The sequence below is a fragment of the Leucopleurus acutus genome (genome assembly GCF_964270905.1).
Source record: "Leucopleurus acutus genome assembly, chromosome: 5".
NCBI lineage: Eukaryota > Metazoa > Chordata > Mammalia > Artiodactyla > Delphinidae > Leucopleurus > Leucopleurus acutus.
Window position 1 is genome coordinate 18,672,355 of NC_139147.1, and position 25,062 is coordinate 18,697,416.

The following is a 25,062-nucleotide window of genomic DNA, read 5'->3' on the forward strand; positions in this document are numbered from 1 at the left end:
GTACTAATATGAGAAGACTTAGTGGTCGATGACATACTGGGGAAAAAGTATTAGTAATAATACTAATAAAATAATTTATTGAGCACCTTTGTTGTGGGCACTGAGTTGAGTGCTTTATGAATATTAACTCATACTCCCAACTCCACCATTTACCACATGTGTGAGCTGGGCTGATTATGTAACATCTTAGTCTCACCTTCTTCTCTTATAAAGTGAGATCATTATAGCTGCTTTGGTGTGTGGTTCTGAGTGTGATGTGAGATGATGTCCAGGAAGCATTTAGGCCAGTGGTGGGCACAGGGTCCAGAATTACTGGAACTATTGAATCTTACCTTTGAGAGCCAGGTCTGGGCCACATCTCGTCTCTCATAGAAGAGTATAGCACAAGGAAGGAAACTGAGGCTTTGCCATTTTTCAGGAATTCCATTGCTAGAATGTTCTTCCGCCCCCTTTCCCTTAACTCTTGAGAGACAAGGAAGAGAGGTTACACCTTGGGCCAAAATACAAAGACTTCAGATGTTTCTAGCCAACACCATTTTAGTCTTTGTGAATTCATGGAAACACAGTTTATTCATCTGAGCTTTCTGTGTCTTGAAGAACATATGTGTGGTTCTGGAATCTTTTTTAATCAATCTGTTCAATCCCACTCTGACTCTCAAAAACTTAGCAGCCTCAGTTTTGAGAAATTCTGTTCTTTCCTCTGATATCCTTTCCCCCCTTTTCTCCCTCCCTGTGCCATGGATTCACAGTCTCTTTGGTTTTAGTTGTAATACTTTTGCTCTATTCTATTTTCTTCCTGGAATCATCTGTCTCTTGAAAAGGAACATAAAGAGATTGAAAAATACATTCCTATCTTCAAATTTCATAGTACTTGCCTGTTTAATATTCATTTCCAATTCTTCTTTTCGAACAGAATTCCAGATTTTTTTAATTCACGGTGACAGTGTGCTCAGCCAGAAATACTTTTTGCAGATTCCCTTGCAGCTTAGTGTGCCAGATAACATAGCTATGGAATATAGGATGTGGGTACTGGGGAGGGTGTTCCTCCCATGTAAGACAGCAAAGCTTTCATAGGGAAAAAAAACATACCCAAAAACCTTCATCCCTTGGCCTTTTCTTCCTGTTCCTGTCTGAAACTTGGATATGAAGTCTTAAGATTCTGTGACCATAAGACATCATGACAAATGCCAACATGCTAAGGACAGCAGTGCAGAAAGATAGGAATAACCTAGTCCCTGAGGGCAGCATTGAACATCTGCAGTAGCTTCAGCCTCAATACCAGACTTCTTATTGCAGAGAAATAATCCCATCGTGGTTTTTTTGTTTTGTTTTGTTTTGTTTGCGATATGCGGGGCTCTCACTGTTGTGGCCTCTCCCATTGCGGAGCACAGACTCCAGACGTGCAGGCTCAGCGGCCATGGCTCATGGGCACAGCCGCTCTGCGGCATGTGGGATCTTCCCGGACCGGGGCACGAACCCGTGTCCCCTGCATCAGCAAGTGGACTCTCAACCACGGCGCCACCAGGGAAGCCCTCCCATCGTGTTTTTAAGCCACTGTTTGTCATGCATTCTCTTCTGTGTTTATCCTGTGCTCTATTCTGTGCAGTAGAATGCATTTTCAGCTGTTTCACGTGACTTGCTAGCTAATTTAAATCCAGTTTTATTGTCAAACTGACCACATTGTAGATCACAACACTGAAGTATTTTGTAGTACAAAAGTGAATCTACTTTTATAAAAGCCAAAGGGAATTAGCCAAGTAACCCATTTCGAGCAGACTTTAAATGGCAGCAAGTTGAGTTACCACACTTGGATGGAGAGTCCAGAGATTCAGATTTTCAGGCCAGTTCCACCGCCAGCTGGCTCTGTGGGCAGGCCACTTGACCTGGATTATTTCCCTCCCATCTGCAAAATGAGGTAATTTAAGTAAGCCAATCCTCTCAAAGACCACCAAAGAGCCAGTGGATTGATGCCTGCAGAGTCTCAGCTGAATTTGGCATTATTGTTTACCTTGCCAAGACTTTTTAGCTAAGAAGCCAAGCACAGATTTTGTTCCTTAGCTGTGAAAATTCCCTTTCAATTGCAGTGTGTGTAATATAAATTGTGAATTTTTAAAACAAGAAACCAGGTTGTATGATTATCAGTAAATATGCACAGTGTACACTGAATTGAACCACTAGGATTAAATGGTGCCAAATTCCTAAAGTTCAGCATTAGCTGAAACATTATGATACTTAATTATCTTATTATGATACTTAATTTATTTTGGTCTCTTTCACTTGAATTCTGTTAATTTTTTTTTTACCTGAGGATCAAACCAAATAAACAGAAGGTTTGTTTTAAAAAAAATTAAAGTGTGCATGGTTCTATATGGAAACTCCAGGTATATATACTATCAGATTTTTTTAAATTAAACAACTATTTTTTAGAGCAATTTTAGGTTCACAGCAAAATTGAGTGGAAAGTACAGAGAGTTCCCACATAATCCTCTGTCATATCATAGGTTTTTAAGAATAATGCTTTTAGAATTAAAAAGAGAGGAAACGTAAACCATGTTAAACTAAACCCGTTTCTGAAAAAGGACTTGTTGTATTTTTACTACTTCTCTTTAATTCCTTATTAAAAAATTTTAACAGATTTTTTTGGTTTAATTACTTTAAAATTTCTGATGTGTAACATTCTAGTATGTTTCATCAGTTTTGAAAGTAATATAAGCAAGGTTGTAAAATCCAGTCTTTGCTGAATTTTATTTTGATGTTAGAGTACAATGAGTTTTCTATTTTGCCATTAGTCCCGAGGGCCTATTAAATAACCAGTATTAGTCCTTTAAAAAAACAATCTCATTTGAGGGACATACATTTCTTGGCTTCTGTGCAATATTAGAAACCTAAGAGCATCTTTACACGACGAAATGAAGTGTCATTTTCCGAATTAAAAAAAAAATCAAATATCCTTTTATAAATTAATGCTGTACGTGTCCTTTTGATGAACATTAGATTTTACCAGGGTAACTATCTTTCAGTGACTTTGACTTTGCATTAAAATCTACTCCTCAGCAGACTGGCCTAAGGTCAAGTAAAACAAGACACTGTTGTCTGGCAGCTATTACCCAGTTTATGCCACAAGAACTATTTCAGGACAAAGTTGGGAGTATCTGATATCTTCTCCTGATTGTCTCATAAACTGATTTAATAGCTTTGGGCCAGACATTGAATCTTTCCCGATAACTACTTGTAAAATAGAAAAACATTGCTTACTATTTCGGACATTTGTAGATATGGCAGTATGGCTTGACAGACCAGAGCTAATAAATCAGGCAAGCATCTTCAGGCCACTGGTCACTTCTGGCCTCCTGTGGCCTTGAAAATTGGGATGCCTCAGATATAAAGTATTCTTGCTATGGTTGATTGCCTGCCCTGAGAAACCATGAAGAGTCCACTTGGAGAAAGGTATATTGGTTTTGGATGAGGATTTTTTTTCCATTCTCCCAACTCATCTGGTTTTAGTTTGTTTTGTTTGTTTGTCTTATTTGTTCTTTTACAGTATTCTATGTAAAAGCAAAAGAAAAATGTGACATCACTTGCATTATGTCATTTCTTTCCTTATAGTTTATATCTTAATGTTTATCTCTGGGGCTAGGTTATAATCTCCTGAAGGTAGGCGGCCTTAGACATGTTTCTGGGAAATGAGATTTATATTATAAGAGATCCATCACACAGCTGAGATGCAGTGATGCATATGGAGAACTAGCCACTCCATGGACTCAACGGTTCCTTTCTCACCAAGTACCAACTGCACACAGCCCTTGGGAGCAACGTGTCTCATTAATTCTTGCATTCTCTGTGACTCACAATACAATGCTGTGGGCACCACCGATTGTTTCAAAAATTTGAGGAATGACAAGATGACGCTGTTTGTCCCCTGTGATTTGCTTAGATTTTATCTAAATTTTATTTATTAAACTAAATACGTAAATATCATGAGACGTGCATGTTTCAGCTAGAAACAGACTAAAATTTAAGCACCTTTATAGAAAGAGGTTTTTTTCCGTTTTTTTTTTTTTTGCTGTACGCGGGCCTCTCACTGTTGTGACCTCTCCCGTTGCGGAGCACAGGATTCGGACGCGCAGGCCCAGCGGCCATGTCCCACGGGCCCAGCCGCTCCGCGGCATGTGGGATCCACCCGGACCGGGGCACGAACCCGTGTCCCCTGCATCAGCAGGCGGACTCTCAACCACTGCACCACCAGGGAAGCCCAGAAAGAGAGTTTTAAAGAACACTTTTAGGGAATTTCCCAGTGGTCCAGTGGTTAGGGCTCTGCACTTTCACTGCCAAGGGCCCGGGTTCAATCCCTGGTCGGGACTAAGGTCCCACAAGCCCCTTTTATATAATGGGAGTGAAAAGTTTTTTTCTTCCCCTTCTTAGGACATTTATCTCTTTATGTAGCATTTCAGAAAATTTCAGGTAACGGACTATGAAAGTAAAAATATTGTTCTTGTCTTTCTGATATGTGGACAACTTGTATTCCTTGCTCATTTGTAGTCGTTGCTTTAAATCTCTTCTCGCATGTCTTGCTTGAAGGATTGCAGTACCTTACTCAGTGGTCTCCCTGCTTTCATGGTCTCAAAACGCTAGTCCATCCTTCACTTGATTAAAGAGTTTACCTGAAAATCAAACTTGAGCACATCATTCTTGTTTAAAATAGCCTTTGGCCGATGTTGCGTCCAAAATGGCATGTAAAACCTTAGACTCTAAAACTGGAGTCCACCATATTTCTCCAGTCTTATTTATTTCTGGACATTTTTTCCCACTTACCATGTGTTCCAGCCACAGTGAACTTCTGTGTCTTCTACAGATATGCTTTGTCCCTTATTCTTTCTTTGCACAGAAAGTTTCCTTTTGCCATCCTTCCAACCATCCATCCATCCAATATGGTCATGTTTGCCAACACTGGACCATGGATTGGGAATAGGACGTTAAACAAGATAGATACTGTCCTTACATCTTGCAGCTTCCCATTCATTTCCTACATGTCACACTCCTGCTCATCCATTTAGACTCATCTCTAATGTTATTTCTATTTTGAGGTCTTTCCCAGCACACCCAAACAGATATGTTCACTATGTTGGCCCATCACTTTATCTCTATTACAGCGTTTAATTTCTTCATTCATCAAGACATTTATTGCCTACTGTGTTCAGAATCTATGCTGAAAGCTGGGGATACTGTAGTGAACAAAGCAAATAAAAATTAAGCCCACAGCGCTTCCCTGGTGGCACAGTGGTTGAGAGTCCGCCTGCCGATGCAGGGGACACGGGTTCGTGCCCCGGTCCGGGAAGATCCCACATGCCGCAGAGCGGCTGGGCCCGTGAGCCATGGCTGCTGAGCCTGCGCGTCCGGAGCCTGTGCTCCGCAACGGGAGAGGCCACAGCAGTGAGAGGCCCGCGTACCGCAAAAAAGAAAAAAAAAAAATTAAGCCCACAGCTTATACATTATGTTGTAATTATCCAACTTTCACCCTTATGAGAATGTGAATTCTTATAGGACTTTATATATCAATAATATCTTTATATCTGAAGTACCAGCAATGCTAAAAATAGTTTGCATGATATACAATTTTAAAAATATATATAGCAAAAGTCTAAGGAGTTTTCATAATTTAATTGAATTAAACTCTCTGTGTATATATGTGTATTGTATATAAACATATAATACACATATGTATATTTGCTTCAGATATATATATGTGTGTATATATATATATATTTTTTTTTTTTTTTTTTTTTTTTTTTTTTTGCGGTATGCGAGCCTCTCACTGTTGTGTCCTCTCCCGTTGCGGAGCACAGGCTCCGGACGCGCAGGCTCAGTGGCCATGGCTCACGGGCCCAGCCGCTCTGCGGCATGTGGGATCTTCCCGGACCGGGGCACGAACCTGTGTCCCCTGCATCGGCAGGCGGACCCTCGACCACTACGCCACCAGGGAAGCCCTAGATATTTTTTTAAGAAGTAAAATTTTATGGATCTAGTTGAATTTCTCTGTTTTCCTCTGTGATTCCATACACTTGAAAAGTAACCATTACTTTAATTAAATTTCTTGATGATCAAAAAATAAAATAAAATAAAAACACTAAGCATATATTAAAATAATAATAATACACATATGTGTATATATAGATTTTGTTTGTTTAGGAAGTAGAAAAATGCTAAATTTTCTATTAGCTTACAAAGAGATTAAAATGTCCAAGAAAGAGGAGTGGACAATCATCTATTTTGATTCTTCCCAGTGATTGCCTAGGCAGTGTCAATCTGTCATTTTTTAACCCTTGTCGCAATTGAATGGCAATTTTTTGTATGATTAATTTGCAGTCAGAGATTCATACTAGTTAAGTTAAAGTTTCACTTAAGACATGTAGGAAGTATTTTAACCATCAAGGTAATGTGGCAAGGAACTTGGCTGTTTAAGGAAGCAGGACTCAACATTCTAAAGGTACTAGTCTTTCCTGGATTGATTACTTCACCATTCTAAAAGCTGTATAACCTCTCTGAAGTTCTTTCAGCCCATCTTTCCTTGTTACTGTCACTGGGATAAGGCCCTTGGGATGCAGACGGGATGACATGAAGCTGTTTTCCTTTCTTGCAGTTGGTGAGTTTGTAAGCGATGCCCTCCTCGTTCCCGACAAGTGCAAATTCTTACACCAGGAGAGGATGGATGTTTGTGAAACCCACCTTCACTGGCACACCGTTGCCAAAGAGGTACCCACCCATTCATTCTTTCTACTTTTAAAGTGAAGACTTCCTAGGAACTATGGGCAGTGACATTTTAGAGGGTATTTGAAGGCAACAGCTGTGTTGATAAATATGTTTTTAAAATTATTATTGTTAAAAATAAAAGACTTCATGAATATTTTAAGAGGATATCTTGAGGCAACAGCTGTGTTGATAAATAAGTTATTATTATTTAAAAAACCATCCATGAGTATTTTATATTTAGTTAGATTTTTTATGTCTATGCCATGTTTTATAATTTAGAAACTACAATTTTATACTCCCTATAAACCTTCAAACATACCTTTAAAATTTCTTTTTAATTTATCTCTTGTTTTCTTTTGTCATATACCAAGTTTTCAGGATTTAACCTTTTTCTCTATTATCTGTTCGGGAATACAGTGGGAGAACAATAGCTTGTCCTGTACCAACCTGAAAGCTACAGTTAGAAAGCTCAGTTTCTAAGTTGTGCCACCCAATTTTGTGTTCACCGTATGCCGTGCCACCACCTTCATTGATCCATAGTAGATGAGTCTATGTCACCAATTCTAAGCTTTGCTAACCCCTGCTTTTGGCAAAGCTGATAAGAGACTTAAAAAAGTTAGCATAAAAATGTCACCTTTTTTGAGGGGGGGCCGTGCCACGTGGCTGGTGGGATTTTAGTTCCCCCACCAGGAATCAAACCCGGGCCCTCAGCAGTGGAAGCGCAGAGTCCTAACCACTGGACCGCCAGGGGATTCCCCAAATGTCACTTTTTGATATTACTACCTTCAAAACTACTTTGTCCCTTTGATATATTATGAGGTTTTTCTAGTAAATTTGTATAGTTTTTTTGTAATGCGATCAGTCTCCTAGAATTAGCCTACTTTATCTAGCTCAGTGATTCTCAAATGGGGTCAGTTTTACTCCACATCCCTTCCCAGAAACATGAGCCAATGTCTGGAGACATTATTGGCTTAAGGGGTGGTACTACTGGCATTGGTGGCCAGAGGCCAGAGCTTCTGCTAAACATTCTTCAGTGAACAGGACAGCTTTTCCTCTCCCCTTGCCCTGAAGAATGATCTGGTCCAAAATGTCAATGATACTGAGGTTGAAAAACCCTGATCTACCTTCATTTAAACATTGCATCATAGCCTTAACGCTATTAGGCAGAAAACACCACTTAAGATTCAGCATTAATTTTGCCTTTTTTAAAATAATATGTTTTAATTTGCTGGCAAGTGACCTTGTCTTTATATAAAAATGTTTAAGAGCAGATATTAAGAAAACAAAGTAATTTAAAGCCCAGTACCCATCTGATAACGTCATTTTTCATTTCTTCTTGAGTTAAAAAAATTTTTTTTGTTGTTGCTAAGAAACAAAATGACTCTAATTCCTATGAGGTCAAAATACACTCGTAAAATTTCATTGTTTACCTATGTGTGTTGAATTATCATCTGTCACCGCTGGATGCTTTCAAAGCTTTATGTTAATCTAAATGTGTGGGAATTTAGCAAATCCCAGGAAAGCAAAAGGATATTGAAGGAGAAATCTCTATTGACTTTAAGTTCTGATTCATAGCAGAGGATAATTTCTTCTCTTCCCAGGATTGTTATTTTGGAAGTGAGCCAAGACAGTTAGAATTTCTAGAATGCGATAGGTCTGAGTGAGAGAGGCTTCCATACATAAGGGAGGTAGAAGTGGGTTGGGGGGATATACGTGAAACTGTCACTACTTCCTGATATGCTAATGAAGCCAGAAGGCACTGATTCTCTGATAACTATTCACAATGCAGCCTCTTCTACATCTTAGCTCCCAATTAGTTTCTATTCTATTTTTAATTAATTTCTATAGTATAACAACATATCCTTATTAAATAAGTAACAAAGTTAAAAATTAAGGGTACCAAAAAAGCCTGTGCTAAAGAAACTCTGTTGTAAATCCCCTCGAAAAGCAAATGATTCTTTCCATTGTGAAATTGGTTCTTGATACACTGGGCCTGTGTGTTGTTATGATTGAGATTTTCCTACAATGAAGCACATCTATTCCAGTACTCTCACCGTTTTCTCCTTACCTTTTGTAGACCTGTAGTGAGAAGAGTACCAACTTGCATGACTATGGCATGCTGCTGCCCTGTGGAATTGACAAGTTCAGAGGGGTGGAGTTTGTTTGTTGCCCACTGGCCGACGAAAGTGACAATATTGACTCAGCAGACGCAGAGGAGGATGACTCGGATGTCTGGTGGGGTGGAGCAGATACAGACTATGCAGATGGGAGGTAAGGTGGCCTTTATGTTTGGTCTTTTGTAGGTGCCAGAACATCTAGCACATAGTTTTATTTCTTCTATAAATCTATCTATCTTTCTGTTTCTCATTTAAATAATCTCTGCCCACTCCTATCAGATTTTGTTTTTATGGAAAAAAAATCTAACCATGAGGTTCTGTTCTGGTTATGGCCTACCATTTAATTTTAGTATAATTGATCAGCCATCACTGAGTTAATTTTAACTATTTTATTTTACTCTCAAGAGTTGGGATCAAAATTCTACTGATGTTATAATAGGTCACTGGTAGTACTACAGAGAATTGAGATCTGGGTGCACGACATGGCATTTTGTTTTGGTCTGTAATTTAGAAATTTGCAGGGGGGATTTAGGAATCATTTCATCACTCATTAGCTAAAACTGAATTTTTGTTAAGAAAGGTTTGGTTTTGTTTCTGTTATTGTGGGTTTTTGTTTTTTGTTTTTCTGGGGTTTTTGTGTTTTGTCATCTTTTCCTATATAAATGAACTCAGAGACAAACTTAAACATTTGCTAAAGTTCTTTAACTGGGAGGGACCTTCAAGATGGCGGAGGATTAAGACGTGGAGATCACCTTCCGCCCCACAAATACATCAGAAATACATCTACATGTGGAACAACTCCTAGAGAACACCTACTGAATGCTGGCAGAAGACCTCAGACCTCCCAAAAGGCAAGAAACTCCCCACATACCTGGGTAGGGCAAAAGAAAAAATTAAAAACAGAGACAAAAGAATAGGGACAGGACCTGCAGCTCAGGGAGGGAGCTGTGAAGGAGGAAACGTTTCCACACACTAGGAAGCCCCTTCATTGGCGGAGACGGGGGGTGGGTGGGGGAGAAGCTTCGGAGCCATGGAGGAGAGCACAAAAACAGGGGTGCAGGGGCAAAGCAGAGAGATTCCTGCACAGAGGATTGGTGCCAACAAGCACTCACCAGCCAGAGACGCTTGTCTGCCCAGGCGCCTGGGCAGGTGGGAGCTGGGAGCTGAGGCTCGGGCTTCGGAGGTCAGATCCCAGGGAGAGGACTGGGGTTGGCTGCGTGAACACAGCCTGCAGGGGCATAGTGCGCCACAGCTAGCCGGGAGGGAGCCCAGGAAAAAGTCTGGAAATACCTAAGAGGCAAGAGACCATTGTTTCGGGGTGCGCGAGGAGAGGGGACTCAGAGCACCGCCTAAACGAGCTCCACAGACGGGTGCGAGCCGCAGCTATCAGCGCGGACCACAGAAACGGGCATGAGATGCTAAGGCTGCTGCTACAGCCACCAAGAAGCCTGTGTGCGAGCACAGGTCACTCTCCTCACCTCCCCTCCCGGGAGCCTGTGCAGCCCGCCACTGCCAGAGTCCCATGATCCAGGGACAACTTCCCTGGAAGAACACACGGCACACCTCAGGCTGGTGCAACGTCATGTCAGCCTCTGCCACTGCAGGCTCACCCCGCATTCTGTACCCCTCCTTCCCCCTGGCCTGAGTGAGCCAGACCCACTAATCAGCTGCTCCTGTAACCCCACCCTGTCTGGGCGGAGAACAGACACCCTCAGGTGACCTACACTCAGAGGCAGGGCCAAATCCAAAGCTGAACCCCAGGAGCTGTGCGAACAAAGAAGAGAAAGGGAAATCTCTCCCAGCAGCCTCAGGAGCAGTGGATTAAATCTCCACAATCAACTTGATGTACCCTGCATCTATGGAATACCTGAATAGACAACAAATCATCCCAAAACTGAGGCAGTGGACTTTGGGAGCAACTATAAATGGGATCTACTTTCTGCATCTAATTTGTTTCTGGTTTTATGTTTATCTTAGTTTAGTATTTAGAGCTTATTATCATTGGTAGATTTGTCTATTGATTTGGTTGCCCGCTTCCTTTTTATTTTATATATATATATATATATATATATATATATATATATATAAATATATATATGTGTGTTTTCTTTTTCTCTTTTTGCAAGCGTGTATGTGTATGCTTTTTTGTATGATTTTGTCTGTACAGCTTTGCTTTTACCATTTGTCCTAGGATTCTGTCTGTCCATTTTCTTTTCTTTTTTTTTTTAAGTATAGTTTTTAGCCCTTGTTATCATTGGTGGATTTGTTTCTTAGTTTGGTTGCTCTCTTCTTTCTTACCTGTTTTTTTAATCTTTAATATATATATTTTTTTATTTTAAGAACCTTATTTACTTTATTTTACTTTTTTCTTTCTTTCTTTATTCTTTTCTCTCCCTTTTCTTCTGAGCCGTGTGACTGACAGGGTCTTGGTGCTCTGGCTGGGTGTCAGGCCTGAGCCTCTAAGGTGGGAGAGGCAAGTTCATGACATTGGTCCACCAGAGACCTCCCGGCTGCACATAATTGGCTGCACATAATATCATACAATGAAACCTCTCTCAGAGATCTCCATCTCAATGCTAAGACCCAGCTCCACTCACTGACCAGCAAGCTACAGTGCTCAACATCATATGGCAAACAACTAGCAAGACAGAACACAACCCCACCCAGAGAGAGGCTGCGTAAAATCATAATAAGGTCACAGACACCCCAAAACATACCACCGGAAGCCATTCTGCCTGCCAGAAAGACACTATGCAGCTTCATCCACCAGAACACAGGCACCAGTCCCCTCCACCAGAAAAACAACACAACCCAATGAATCAGCCTTACACACTGAGGACAGACACCAAAAACAACGTGAACTACGAACCTGTAGCCTGCAAAAAGGAGACCCCGAACACAGTAAGTTAAGCGAAATGAGAAGACTGAGAAATACACAGCAGATGAAGGAGCAAGGTAAAAACCTATAAGACCAAAAAATGAAGAGGAAATAGGCAGCCTACCTGAAAAAGAATTCAGAGTAATGGTAGTAAATATGATCCAAAATCTTGGAAATAGAATGGAGAAAATACAAGAAACATTTAACAAGGACCTAGAAGAACTAAAGAGTAAACAAACAATCATGAACAGCCCAATAAATGAAATGAAAAATTCTCTAGAAGCAATCAGTAGCAGGATAACTGAGACAGAAAATGGATAGGTGACCTGGAGATAAAACAGTGGAAATAACTACTGCAGAGCAGAATAAAGAAAAAAGAATGAAAAGAGTTGAGGACAGTCTCAGAGACCTCTGGGACAACATTAAATGCACCAACATTCAAATTATAGGTGTCCCAGAAGAAGAAGAGAAAAAGAAAGGGACTGAGAAAATACTTGAAGAGATTATAGTAGAAAACTTCTCTAATATGATCAAGTGCAGGAAGTGCAAAGAGTACCACACAGGATAAATCCCAGGAGAAACACACCAAGACACATATTAATCAAACTATCAAAAATTAACTACAAAGAAAAAATATTAAAAGCAGCAAGGGAAGGGCAACAAATAACATATAAGATAATCCCCATAAGGTTAGCAGCTGATCTTTCAGCAGAAGAACTAGAAACAGAATTACCATACAACCCAGGAATCCCACTACTGGTCATATACCCTGAGAAAACCATAATTCAGAAAGTCATGTACCACAGCATTCATTGCAGCTCTATTTACAATAGCCAGGGCATGGAAGCAACCTAACTGTCCATTGACAGATGAATCGATAAAGAAGATGTGGCACATATATACAATGGAATATTAGTCAGCCATAAAAGGAAACTAAATTGAGTTATTTGTAGTGAGGTGGATGGACCTAGAGTCTGTCATACAGAGTGAAGTAAGTCAGAAAGAGAAAAACAAATACCATATGCCCACACAAATATATATGGAATCTAAAAAAAAAAAAAATGGTTCTGAAGAACCTAGGGACAGGACAGGAATAAAGACGCAGATGTAGAGAATTCACTTGAGGACACGGGGAGGGGGAAAGTTAATCTGGGATGAAGTGAGAGAGTGGCATGGACATATATACACAACCAAATATAAAATAGATAGCTAGTGGGAAGCAGCCACATAGCACAGGTGCTTTGTGTCCACCTATAGGGATGGGATACAAGGGTTGGGAGGTAGACACAAGAGGGAGGAGATATGGGGATATATGTATGTATATAGCTGATTCACTTTGTTATAAAGCAGAAACTATCACACCATTGTAAAGCAATTATATTCCATTAAAGATGTTAAAAAAAAAAGTTCTTTGTCTGGTTTTGTGATTTTTAAGAAATATATTTTCATCTTTTTTCCTTTGGAATCTTAATCCCATAACTTATAGACTCTTTTTTTAATTAAAGGCAAACATTTATAGTCAGATCATAAAATTATAAAATCAGCAACTTTTGGTTAGAAAGGCCATCTGGTTCAGCCATCAGTTTCATCCTATCTCATCTCCCAAAGGTGATGATGACATATCACTTCACTTTTTCCTTCAGTATTTTCTCAGATGTTCCCTAGTGTTACAGATTTCCAAATAAAACATTAAATATGAACTTAAGACTTATAATAATTAATATAAAGTTTTCTGATTTTTATATAGTTAGGCACAGATTTTTTAATAACATTTTGTAGAATTTTAAAAGTAATTTTACAGAAGTACAATCTGTTTTACAAATATATAAGAATCTATGTACACTGAGGTACCCTAGTTTTCATTTATCAGTTAATAATGCAGGCTTCTCTGGTGGCTCTTGCCCAATTTTATCATGACTGTCTTGTTTGTTAAGCTCTTTTATGTTTCCTCTTTACGCGGTTTAGAAAAATTGAGTTTAATGTATCAAGCATAAAGCTAAACAAATTCTAAAGATCGGGAGAAAGAAATAAGGCATAAGTTAACTGAATGCTTACAATATTTCTTTATATTTCTAAGAGATGAAAGTTAAATAGTATAAATTCTTCTTCTCCCGTGGCAGGAAACATCAGTGAGAGTAGGACTGGCCAGTGGGAAATCTTCTGAGCATTGCTTTCTGGTCCATGGCTGGTCCCCTCACCTGTGTTCCATGTGCCAGGTGTAGAAATGTCCATTGGTTTGAGTTTAATTGCCACTTTGTCTAAAAGTTGGAGTTGCTTACTTCTTATTATTTTTATAGCTTTTTCATATTATTCCTCAGTCATATCTGGATTTGAAAGTTTAAGGGTGACTTCTTGAAATGATTCTTGTCTTGTCACCGGGGCTCTTACTATATGATGCCAGTGCAATCAGTATTAAAAAGGAAATTTGAGGTTGTTCAACCATTTTTTTTATTCCAGTCTGTTGGATACTTGATCACTTGTTACTGAATTGACTCTGTACTTAGTAAACAACCCAAATAATGGTGAGTAAACCAAGAAAGCTCCATGACTGCTGTTAAAATCATATGGAGCTAGCTGTGTACTTGTAACCCTGTATCAAGGCTAGTGACCCGCCATTCATGATGATTTATATACGAGGGACTTTTATAATTAAAAATGGGTATTTGTGCTTTACCTGAGAGTGACAGCCTTTTGTCAGGCCCTCCTCCGCAATTAACATATCTTTTGTGTCTTTTAAAACCTACTTTTTATTGGGAATAGATTTCAATGTGTTTTGATCTTTTCCTCCTACACTTCTTCCAACTTACTGACCTAATTGAAAGCATTACTAACATCATATCTTATGAAATAGTTCTCCGTGGCCCTTTCTTTTCCTACACCCCGTCTCACCATTCCTGGTAAGAGACCCACAGGGCTTCCCATTCTGGCCTCAAGTCCCTCACTTATTTATTACCGCCAGTCAGTAACTGTACCTTCTTTTATACCCATCTCTCTGGTTATGTGACTACTATATGCCTTCTTTGTTACAATCACCAAACTGTAGGGCACTATTATACTGTTCTTTAACGCTTCTTTTTCTTTTAATTTATTGCATTACCTATTATTCGGGCAACTACACAATTTATTATTCAAACCAAATTTGACACTAGGACCACAGTCTTAACTAAAGGACTTAGACAAAACCAGGTCATATGGTCACCTTGCCTATTTCTGTTTTCAGTTATATCACTGTTCAAATTGACATTCAGTTGAAATGTAGCTGGCTTTTCCTAGTCACCTTCATTTATGTGCCATTTCTGCGGTCTGCAACACAGTCATCCCTTGAACTCTGTCATCAGTAAGAAATGCTGCACCTATAGGGTTTCCAGATTCAACAGTACTCTCTAAATATGATCTTCTGATCTTAGACCTACAACACTAATTATGTCCTACTGATTTCACCCTTCCCTCATAATAATCACCTCCCCAATTCAGGCTTTTAGTCCATTATCCTCTTTCTTTTTTTGGTTCTTTCTGACCAGGATGGACCCAATGGATAACCATTTTTACATATTCATTTGAATATCCTGGACTTATTGATACCCTTCACATTTTCTAAAGATATTTTCATCAGTCCTCCATATTTGGGAAAAATTAATTTCTCCCTTTAACTGCTTCTTAGTTTTCTAAGGTTGATGTATCATGTCATATAACCCCACCAGTTAATTCCATTTCTTATTCATGCTGTAACATCAGCTGGGATCTTAATGTTACTAGATACACCGAATTATCACTATTTGATGACCTATCACCTTCCATATAGCAATTGATCCAAGCCAACTCCATTCTCCTTGGCTCTTAGCATCACTCTCCTTCATGCTCCTCAAATGACCCCTTCACAGTCATCGGTCATCCATTGTGAATTTCTGCATCGTGGTACCTGCGATTGGGTAGGTGCTTGGTACATGTTTGTTGAATAAACTAATGAATTTTCTCCTCTACCTCAACATCTCTTTCTACCTTCCTCCATCTCTTGGTTCCCCATCGTCCCTTTTATGATTATGTTACATCTACATACTTGATCACCTCCACTTCCTGTCTTGGATTTTTAAAAATTTATCCAAGATTATTTTTTAGAGTAATTTTAGGTTTACAGCAAAATTGAACAGAAGGTACAGAGATTTCCTGTATACCCCCTGCCCCCACACGTGCATAGCTTCCCCCATTGTCAATTTCGCCACCAGAGTGGTACATGTGTTAACAATCAGTGAACCTGCATTGACCCATCATTATCACCCAAAGTCCATAGCTCACTTTAGGGTTCACTTCTGATATTGTACAAATGGGTTTGGACAAATGTGTGATGACATGCATCTATCATTCTAAGTGTCACATGTGCATAGCCTCCCCCATCATCAGTATCGCCACCAGAGTGGTACATGTGTTAACAATCAGTGAACCTGCATTGACACATCATTATCACCCAAAGTCCATAGTTCACTTTAGGGTTCACTTCTGATATTGGACAAATGGGTTTGGACAAATGTGTGATGACACGCATCTATCATTCTAAGTGTCATACAGAGTATTTTCACTAAAAATCCTCTGTGTTCCACCTGTTCATTTCTCCCAACCTCCCAAACCCTGGCAACCACTGATTTTTTTATTGTTTTCATAGTTTAACCTTTTCTGGAATATCATATAGTTGAAATTGTACAGTATGTAGCCCTTTCTTGTTGTGTTCTTCCACTTACTAATAAGCATTTAAGGTTCCCCCGTGTCTTTTCATGGCTTGATAGCTCATTTCTTTTAGTGAGGAGTAATATTCTATTGTCTGGGTCTACACAGTTTATTTATCCATTCACCTACTGAAGGACACCTTTGTTGCTTCCAAGTTTTGGCAATTATGAATAAACACCTGTGTGCAGGTTTTTGTGTGACTCTAAGTTTTCAACTCCTTTGGGTAAATATTAAGGAGCTCAGTTGCTGGATCACATGGTAAGAGTCTGTTTAGTTTTATAAGAAACAACAAACTGTCTAACAAGTGGCTGTACCATTCTGCCTTCCCACCAGCAATGAATGAGAGCTTCTGTTGCTCCATACCCTTGCCAGCATTTGGTGTCATCCGTGTGCTGGATTTTGGCCATTCTAATAGGTGTGTAGTGGTATCTCATTGTTTTAATTTGCATTTCCCTGGTGATATATGATGTGAAGTATCTTTTCATATGTTTATTTGCCATCCACATATCCATTCTTTTATTTTCAGTCTCCCTTGTCATTTGCTCCTTCACCTCTACCTGCAACCATGCTGTTTTCCTGAACTGCCACTTCCTGAATTCAGACCATTATTTACCTCCTACTAGACTAACTTCGCTGATTACTCCTTACTACATCAATGCCTTATTTTCTTCTGTCACCCTTGTACTTTCTTGTGTTCTTATAGGACCTTGACTTCTGTTCCCATCCCTTGGAATTCATTCTTCTTGCCCCACAAGCCTTTGTTTACTCTTTTCCCAGGAATACTCCACGCCTTCGTAATGTTTCTATTCTGCATTTTCAATCCTATTGACACTTGCTGGGAAACAGTGATGGTTCCTGCTGTCTATAGAAAAGTGTAAATTCCCCAGAAGGGCATTTAGTACTCTTATTACTTGGCTCCAGCCTGCATTTTAGCCTTACACTAAAATTTGGGGGTTTCATTTGCCTTAAATGAAACCCCAAACCCTTGGCCATTTCTTTCTCTGAGCTTTTGTTTTCACTTCTCTGCCCCTTTTGAAAATGTATTTCTTTTTTGTCAAATGGTGTTAATGCACCACAAAGACATTTGTCAATTCTAAGTTGCTACATCTTATCAGGACGTGTAAAATCCTATGTATTCTTTTTTAATAGGCAGTGTATTAGAGTTACTGCTAGATAGCTTTGACTTTTTTTTTTTTTTTTTTTTGGCTGCGTTGGATATTCATTGCTGCATGCGGGCTTTCTCTAGTTGCGGCAAGCGGGGGCTACTCGTCATTGCGGTGTGTGAGCTTCTCATTGCAGTGGCTTCTCTTGTTGCGGAGCACAGCCTCTAGGCACTCGGGCTTAGTAGTTGTGGCTCGCGGGCTCTAGAGTGCAGGCTCAGTAGTTGTGGTTCACGGGCTTAGTTGCTCCGCTGCATGTGGGATCTTCCCGGACCAGGGCTTGAACCCGTATCCACTGTGCCACCAGGGAAGCCCAAATCCTATGTATTTTTTACTGCTTCCCCCAAAAGATACCTCCTTTACAAGTCTTCTCTGACTTTTCCTTGAAATACTCTTTCTTCTCCTACCCTTGCTCTTCCTTTGTATTCTTTTATTTATACTGCGATTTCTCTTCCAATTAATTGTCATCATTTCTCCTTTTATCTGCTAGGATTCAAGCTGCATATTATGTACAGATATATTTTGCACATTGGTCTTTAAGAAATATTGGCCAAATTGAATTGCTTATTTTTTAAAAATTTTTCATAGCTTTTGGTAATGATTTTGTGGTCCATAAATGGATGTTACAGAATCTCTTGTGTTTTAGCTCAGATCTATCCCATAGAAATATAATATGAGCCACATAATGTACTTCTTACACTTTCTAATAGCCACTGTCAAAATAGTAAAAAGAAATTTGTGAATTAATTTTAATAACATTTTATTTAATCCAATATATTCAAAATATTATTTCAACATGTAACCAATATGAAATAGTTATCTATGAGATACTTCACAATCTTTTTCGTTTGTTTCTTTTATACAAGGTCCTCAAAGTTAGCACATATTTTACACCTACAGACCATCTCATTGTCATTTGTCACATTTCATGTGCTCAGTAGTCACACGTAGCTAGTGGTATTGGTCATTTGGTCATTGTAGCTCTAGATACTTAAAATTTCTAATCACTCTTTATTTTCCATTCAGACGAAAGGTTTATACACCCAGTAATACATTCTAAGGTTGAACTAGGAATTTTTATTTTTTTTTGTAACTTGATTTTTTAAGATTCAAAGACATACAGAGGGCCAACAGGCACATGAAAAGATACTCAACATTGATAATTATCAGAGAAATGCAAATCAAAACTACAATAACGTATCACCTCACACCAGTCAGAATGGCCATCATTAAAAAGTCTACAAATAATAAATGCTGGAGAGAGTGTGGATAAAAGGAAACCCTCCTACACTGTTGGTTGGAATGTAAACTGGTGCAGCCACTCTGGAAAACAGTATGGAGGTTCCTTTAAAAACTAAAAATAAAACTACCATACGATCCAGCAGTCCCACTCCTGGGCATATATCCAGAGAAAACTCTAATTTGAAAAGATACATGCACCCCAGTATTCACTGAAGCACTATTTACGATAGCCAAGACATGGGAGCAACCTAAATGTCCCTCAACAGATGAATGGATAAAGAAGATGTGGTGTGTGTGTGTGTGTGTGTATATATATCCACATATATATATATGTGGATATATATATATATACATAAATATATACACACAATAGAATTTTACTCAGTTATAAAAAAGAATGAAATAATGCCATTTGCAGCAACATGGGTGGACCCAGAGATTATCATACTTAGTGGAGTAAGTTAGATAGAGAATGACGGATATCATATGATATCACTTACATGTGGAATCTAAATTATGTTACAAATAAACTTATTTACAAAACAAACAGACTCACAGACATAGAAAACAAACTTATGGTTACCAAAGGGGAAAGGGGAGAGAGGGATAATTTGGGATTAGCAAATACAAACAACTGTGTATAAAATATCAATAGATAAACAACAAGGTCCTACTGTATAGCACAGGGAATGATATTCAATATCTTGTAATAATAGAAAAGAATATGAAAAAGAATATACATATGTATAGCAATCACTTTGCTGTACACTAGAAACTAACACAACATTGTAAATCAACTATATTTCAGTTTTCAAAATAAAATTTAAAAAAAAAAGAAAGATAAATTAGAACTGGAAAAAAAAAGTAAAAGAATTGTTTTGAACTTAATGTAATTAGGATATCAGGTCACTTGCATCACTTCATTTTGGAATGTGTTTTTCTGTTAGCCCTGCAGGCATGTATGCCTTCTTTCTCATCTGGCAAAGCAGAGCGAGAGAGGTATTGCATCACTGACCCACACACAAGCTGGGCTCCTGCCGCTGGTGGCTGCCTGGTTCCAGGAACAAGCCTGCCTTGTGACACTGGAAATGTAGAATCAGAGTAAGAATTTATTTAACACATCCTGCTTGAGAGGTCCTTAGGGGACACTATATGACACGTCTTGAAGAGGGGAAAAGAAAGGGGAACTCTGCTCCTCCAAAATGAAATTTGATCCACAGCTTAATGTACTTTGTTGATTGGTAGGTAATGAGATTGCTTTTTGAAGGAGATGAGTGTTTTCCTATTGGTAATGAGGCATTTAGAGAAACATTCTTTGTAGGATGAGCTCTGTTTTATGACCTCATTGAAAAAGAGGTAAGTCTTTTAAAAGATTGAGTAGAAACAAATCAGTCACTGTTCCCAAAATTTATTTGTAAATAACTCAGTATTTATTTCTCCGGTATTGTAGTGATTAAGTTCTCAGGCCACCTCAAAATACCTAGTAAAGTGATCAGTAATGCAGCTTACTTATGTTAATAGTATACAGATTCCAGCCACCTTGGGTAAGAATTTTTCCATGGGAAAATTCATTGGAAAACTAACGTGTAAAGACTAATCACATATCCAGTCTAACCTTGGGAGTGAGGGCCTGGAGGGTGAGTTCTCCCCCACCTGGAACTGCAAAATCTGACTGAAACCACATAATCCACAGAGGATGATGAATTTGTAGCGAAATGACTTAAAGGAAGACCCTCTAATTCTTTTATAACAACACATTGCCTCTAGGGAGTATGTCCTTACATTTTTTTCAAAACAGAATCTCTAAGGATACAGTTTCTTGTTTTTAGAGTTGCAGGCATTAGTGAGAATGTGCTCACAGGTAACCTGATCTACCTTCCTGGATAATTAGATGATATATTTTTCTTTTTCCTTTTAATTAAAATAAAAGTCATTAAGATAGATCCAGATGAGTGATTGCTTGTGACCACATCTCACCATGCCCTTCTTTAAAGGCTGTATTTTGTAGCTCAGGAGAGTTTTCTTTAGTTGATGAAGGTTTCCTCAGTAGTGTGTGTACATGCATGTGTGTGCACATGGGAACATGTAATACCTTGTGATGCTCACTGAGCCCAGTCAGCTGAATCAGTTCTGGCGTTTGCCTTGCCCTGCACTGTACTTGAAAAGCCAGTCCACTATCACTGACTCTCTGGGTACAGTGGGCCCTTTTTATTATTATAGTTTTTTTTATATTTTTAAATTACTTTACAGATGATTTACAAAAACAAGAATAAAGGGATGGTAAGAAATAACTTCATTTAGAAATTTTAATAAGAATTAATATAGTAAATATCTTAATTTAAATTAAAATTTAAATACAGTTAAGCCAGGGACTTCCCTGGCAGTCCAGTAGTTAAGACTTCACCTTCCAATGCAGGGGGTGCGGGTTCAATCCCTGGTCAGGGAGCTAAGATCCCACATGCCCCGCGGCCAAAAAACCAAAACATAAAACAGAAGCAATATTGTAACAAATTCAATAAAGACTTTAAAAATGGTCCACATCAAAAATAAATTAATAAATAAATACAGTTAAGCCAGATTTTTATTTCATCTTTTCCTGGTTTTGAAGGTAAGGATTTCTGAAATGGGCAATATCCTTTTTTTTTTTTTTTTTTTTTTTTTGGTTTTTTGCGGTACTGCGGGCCTCTCACTGCTGTGGCCTCTCCCGTTGCGGAGCGCAGGCTCAGCGGCCATGGCTCACGGGCCCAGCCGCTCCGCGGCATGTGGGATCTTCCCGGACCGGGGCACGAACCCGCGTCCCCTGCATCAGCAGGCAGACTCTCAACCACTGAGCCACCAGGGAAGCCCGGGCAATATCCTTTGAATAAAACTAGCAGCTAATCATCTGCCATGCATGAACCCGAACTGTAACCACCTTACAAATACTGATTCCAGGTTCAAATACATCTCTGTTCAGTTCTAGCCTCGTACTTCTTGGTGTTTTCTTGCACTTGCATTTTCCCTTGATAATTGTAAAAAAAAAAATCAATACTTCAAAAACTTTAAGAGCTCATAATTTTGTTGAAGAGAAAACAACTATCTTCTGTCCATAATTGCAAAATATTTTCAAGTTTGGATTTATAAACACCCATGAGAATCATTAATCCAGTCCTTTTTTAATTCATTTTACATTTGTTCTTTGCTTCTCATTGCTTTTTAGATACTCCTGCATTTGGTATTTGTCTCCTTATAAAGTATATCAAAAATATTCTGTTTCACAAACATCATAAACTTTGTTGCACATACATCACAAAGGAGGAAAGAATACTGTCGCACATGTTTTTAGCAATTTTAGCAATAGTTTCTGCTTTTGTTGCAAAATACTGAATGATGTCATCCAATGACTAACTGGATGAGAATACCATATTTTCTTTTTGTTCTTAAAAATGCATTGCTCACTTTGCAGTTCTTGAGCTTGAGAAAATTCATCTAGGACATCATCATCTGAAGACTCATGGTCTGAGGTTTTGCTTATGTGATCAATTTTAGTCATCTTCTGATTTGTTTAATAATTGTGAAATATCTCCTGTCAATTTTCTCCTATTTGCCAATGCGGAAAATGAAAATTTTTGATTTTCACTTGTATTCAGGGAATGTCTCTAGATTTATTTTATTCCTTCTTGAAAGATGATGCAGTATTTGGGGAACACAGTAATAAAACTGTGACAATTCCCCTCTTGCATCATCCTTCTAGGCAATTCCTTCATTCTTTTATTTTCATGTTATCTGGTCTTCCTTAACACAGTGGGAAATAATTAGTGAGTAATGATGAAATAATTCTTGGGATGATAAAAATAAGAAAATTGCAGAAAAAAAGTCTTAAGCATCAAAAAAAATTCCAGTTGAGTGATATGGTAATTACAAGATAGAATGAGTTTTATTCCATTTGAAAAAAATATTTTAAGAAAAATATATTTTAAGAAAGTGTAAAAATTAGAATTATTGACCCTTAGAAGTAGATACAACTGCTCAAAATGAAACTTAAAATGTAAAATTGTGTCCAGTGGACCCTGGTGGTATTCCAAGGGTCATCAGGAGTTTACATTTATTATGAGACCTGTGTGACTTTATTAAACACTTGACCTAATTTTCTACAAGCTAGGTACTCAATAAATATTTGAGTTGAATTGAATTGACATTCAGGTTAAACGCATACACAGTCATAATTGGTATCTCAAGGTTAAGGTAATGGGGCTTTAAAACAAAAGCTACCAAGGAATATCATTGCAGACATGCAAGAATTAAGTGAAATTGCATCAGGAGTCTCTAAAGCTAGAAATATTGAGGAAAAAAATACTAGGGCCTTTAGGAACATTTATTACAACCACTTAGCACCCTTACTGTAGTTACTAATAGAATATCTTTCCATTGCTTCAAAAAGTAAAATAAAATAGAATAAAATGAAATGAAAGTGGAGTTGTAAGATTCATCTTTATTTGAACTTTTGGATAAAAACCCATTCTTAAAGTGGCTTTCTTATTTGAACGAGCAAGCACTTTTTGTTCCTTAGTGTCAAATTGGAGCTCTTTATTGAAAACATCAGTAGGCAAAAATTTCAGGAAGTACAAATTATGGTCATGAGACCATCTCACCTCCCTTAGCTGTTGGTAAGCATTGTGTGATTTTAAAAATGAGTAAACAAACATTGGTTTACAGCAATGGTTGTCAACTGGGGGCGATTTTGATGCCCAAGGAACCTTTGGAAATACCTGTGGACATTTTTAATTGTCTCAATTTGGGGGGTGGATGTTCCTGGCATTTGGTGGGTAGAGACCAGGGATACTGCTCAGCATCCGAAATACACAGGACAGCCCCACAGCAAAGAAATGTTCGTAGAGCTGAGGTTGAGAAACTGGTTTAGAGGTTTCTTTAGTACGGGAAAGCTAGGGATATTATTCTTTTAAAAAACAAAAAAATACAACTTCCATTCCAAGCTTTTGCCTCACCCTGATCTCCTATGGACAGAAAAGCAAACACCCCAGGAGTCTGCCTCTTGAATGCAGCTTTTGTGCACATGGGCATGTTTGAGGTCAAAATAAACCTTTCAGACATAACTGCATCCAGAGCTTAAAATGTGCTCAAATACAGTGGATGATTAAGTCTTCTTATTTGCACTCAGTTACTTCATTAATTCTAATCATTATGTCAATTCTTTTTTTCCTTTTATTAGTGTCACTACTGTCCATTTTGACTACACTAATATCAGCATACTTTCTGGGACAAAATGATCATGTTTTGAAATATTTGATGTATTTAGAGTCCTGAAAAACTAACTCCACTTAAAATATTTTCCCTTACATCTAATTAGAAAAATGTTTAAAGTATGATAATTTTTTAAAAGGAGTTGGGTCAAGGAAAATCACCTATAATTTGACTTTATTGCAAGTTTTATGTTTCTATTTGTTCTTGTTTTTATTTAGTTCTGTTTGAAATAGAAACTTTTCATTTTTAAATATTTTAAAATACATTTATAATTTTCATATTTACACCCTTTAATTATGTATATTCCTTCAGAATTTATTCATCCATATCTTTGTCAGACATTTTTTGCTTCCTTTTTTTACGTTATAGAAGCCAAGCTTTTGAATTCCTTAATGCGTCTAGATTTTCCTCCCATATTATATAATATTATAATTGCTTTAAAGTACTTTTCCAAAAATAGGACAACTGGGTTAAAAGATATGAATGTTTTGACAGGACTTAAAGTTTATCTAAATGTTTATGCCCATTTACAGTGAGATATGGACAGCAGGTGGATTTATTTTGTCGTTGCATACTTACCAGTACTGGATTTTTACTGTTAATAATAACATGTTCCTTCCACATACTGTCAAGTTTTCAGGCTTTTCTAGACTATGAGTGTCATGACGGCATGGACTAAATTTTATTGCCTTCTTATATCCTTGTCTGTGGGCAAGTAATAATAATCGTAATAGATATTATGTAATCTTGCTATGTGCAAACCAGTGTTCTGAACACCTAGCATATATTAACCTGTCTAATGTTCACCACTTTTTAATATCTATTAGTTTCTTGTAGAATGATTTAATGAATGTTATTTGGGCTTTTCCAAAACTCGGAATAGATTTGTGCTGATTTATCCATTCTTGAGGATTTACATTTTTTTTTCTTCTGCCAAATAAATATTACAGGTATTTCA

At 38.1% G+C, this 25,062-nt stretch overlaps 1 protein-coding gene across 4 annotated transcripts in view; it reads left to right on the top strand.

Annotated features, from left to right (window-relative positions):
- Positions 1-25,062, top strand: part of APP (amyloid beta precursor protein) — a 274,171-nt gene that overhangs the window by 106,144 nt on the left and 142,965 nt on the right. For all 4 annotated transcript variants that reach the window (XM_082840186.1, XM_082840187.1, XM_082840188.1 and 1 more), the window contains exons 4-5: positions 6,638-6,750; positions 8,825-9,018. In XM_082840186.1, coding sequence (XP_082696312.1) covers positions 6,638-6,750; positions 8,825-9,018 — 307 coding nt within the window. The remainder of the gene's footprint in view (positions 1-6,637; positions 6,751-8,824; positions 9,019-25,062) is intronic.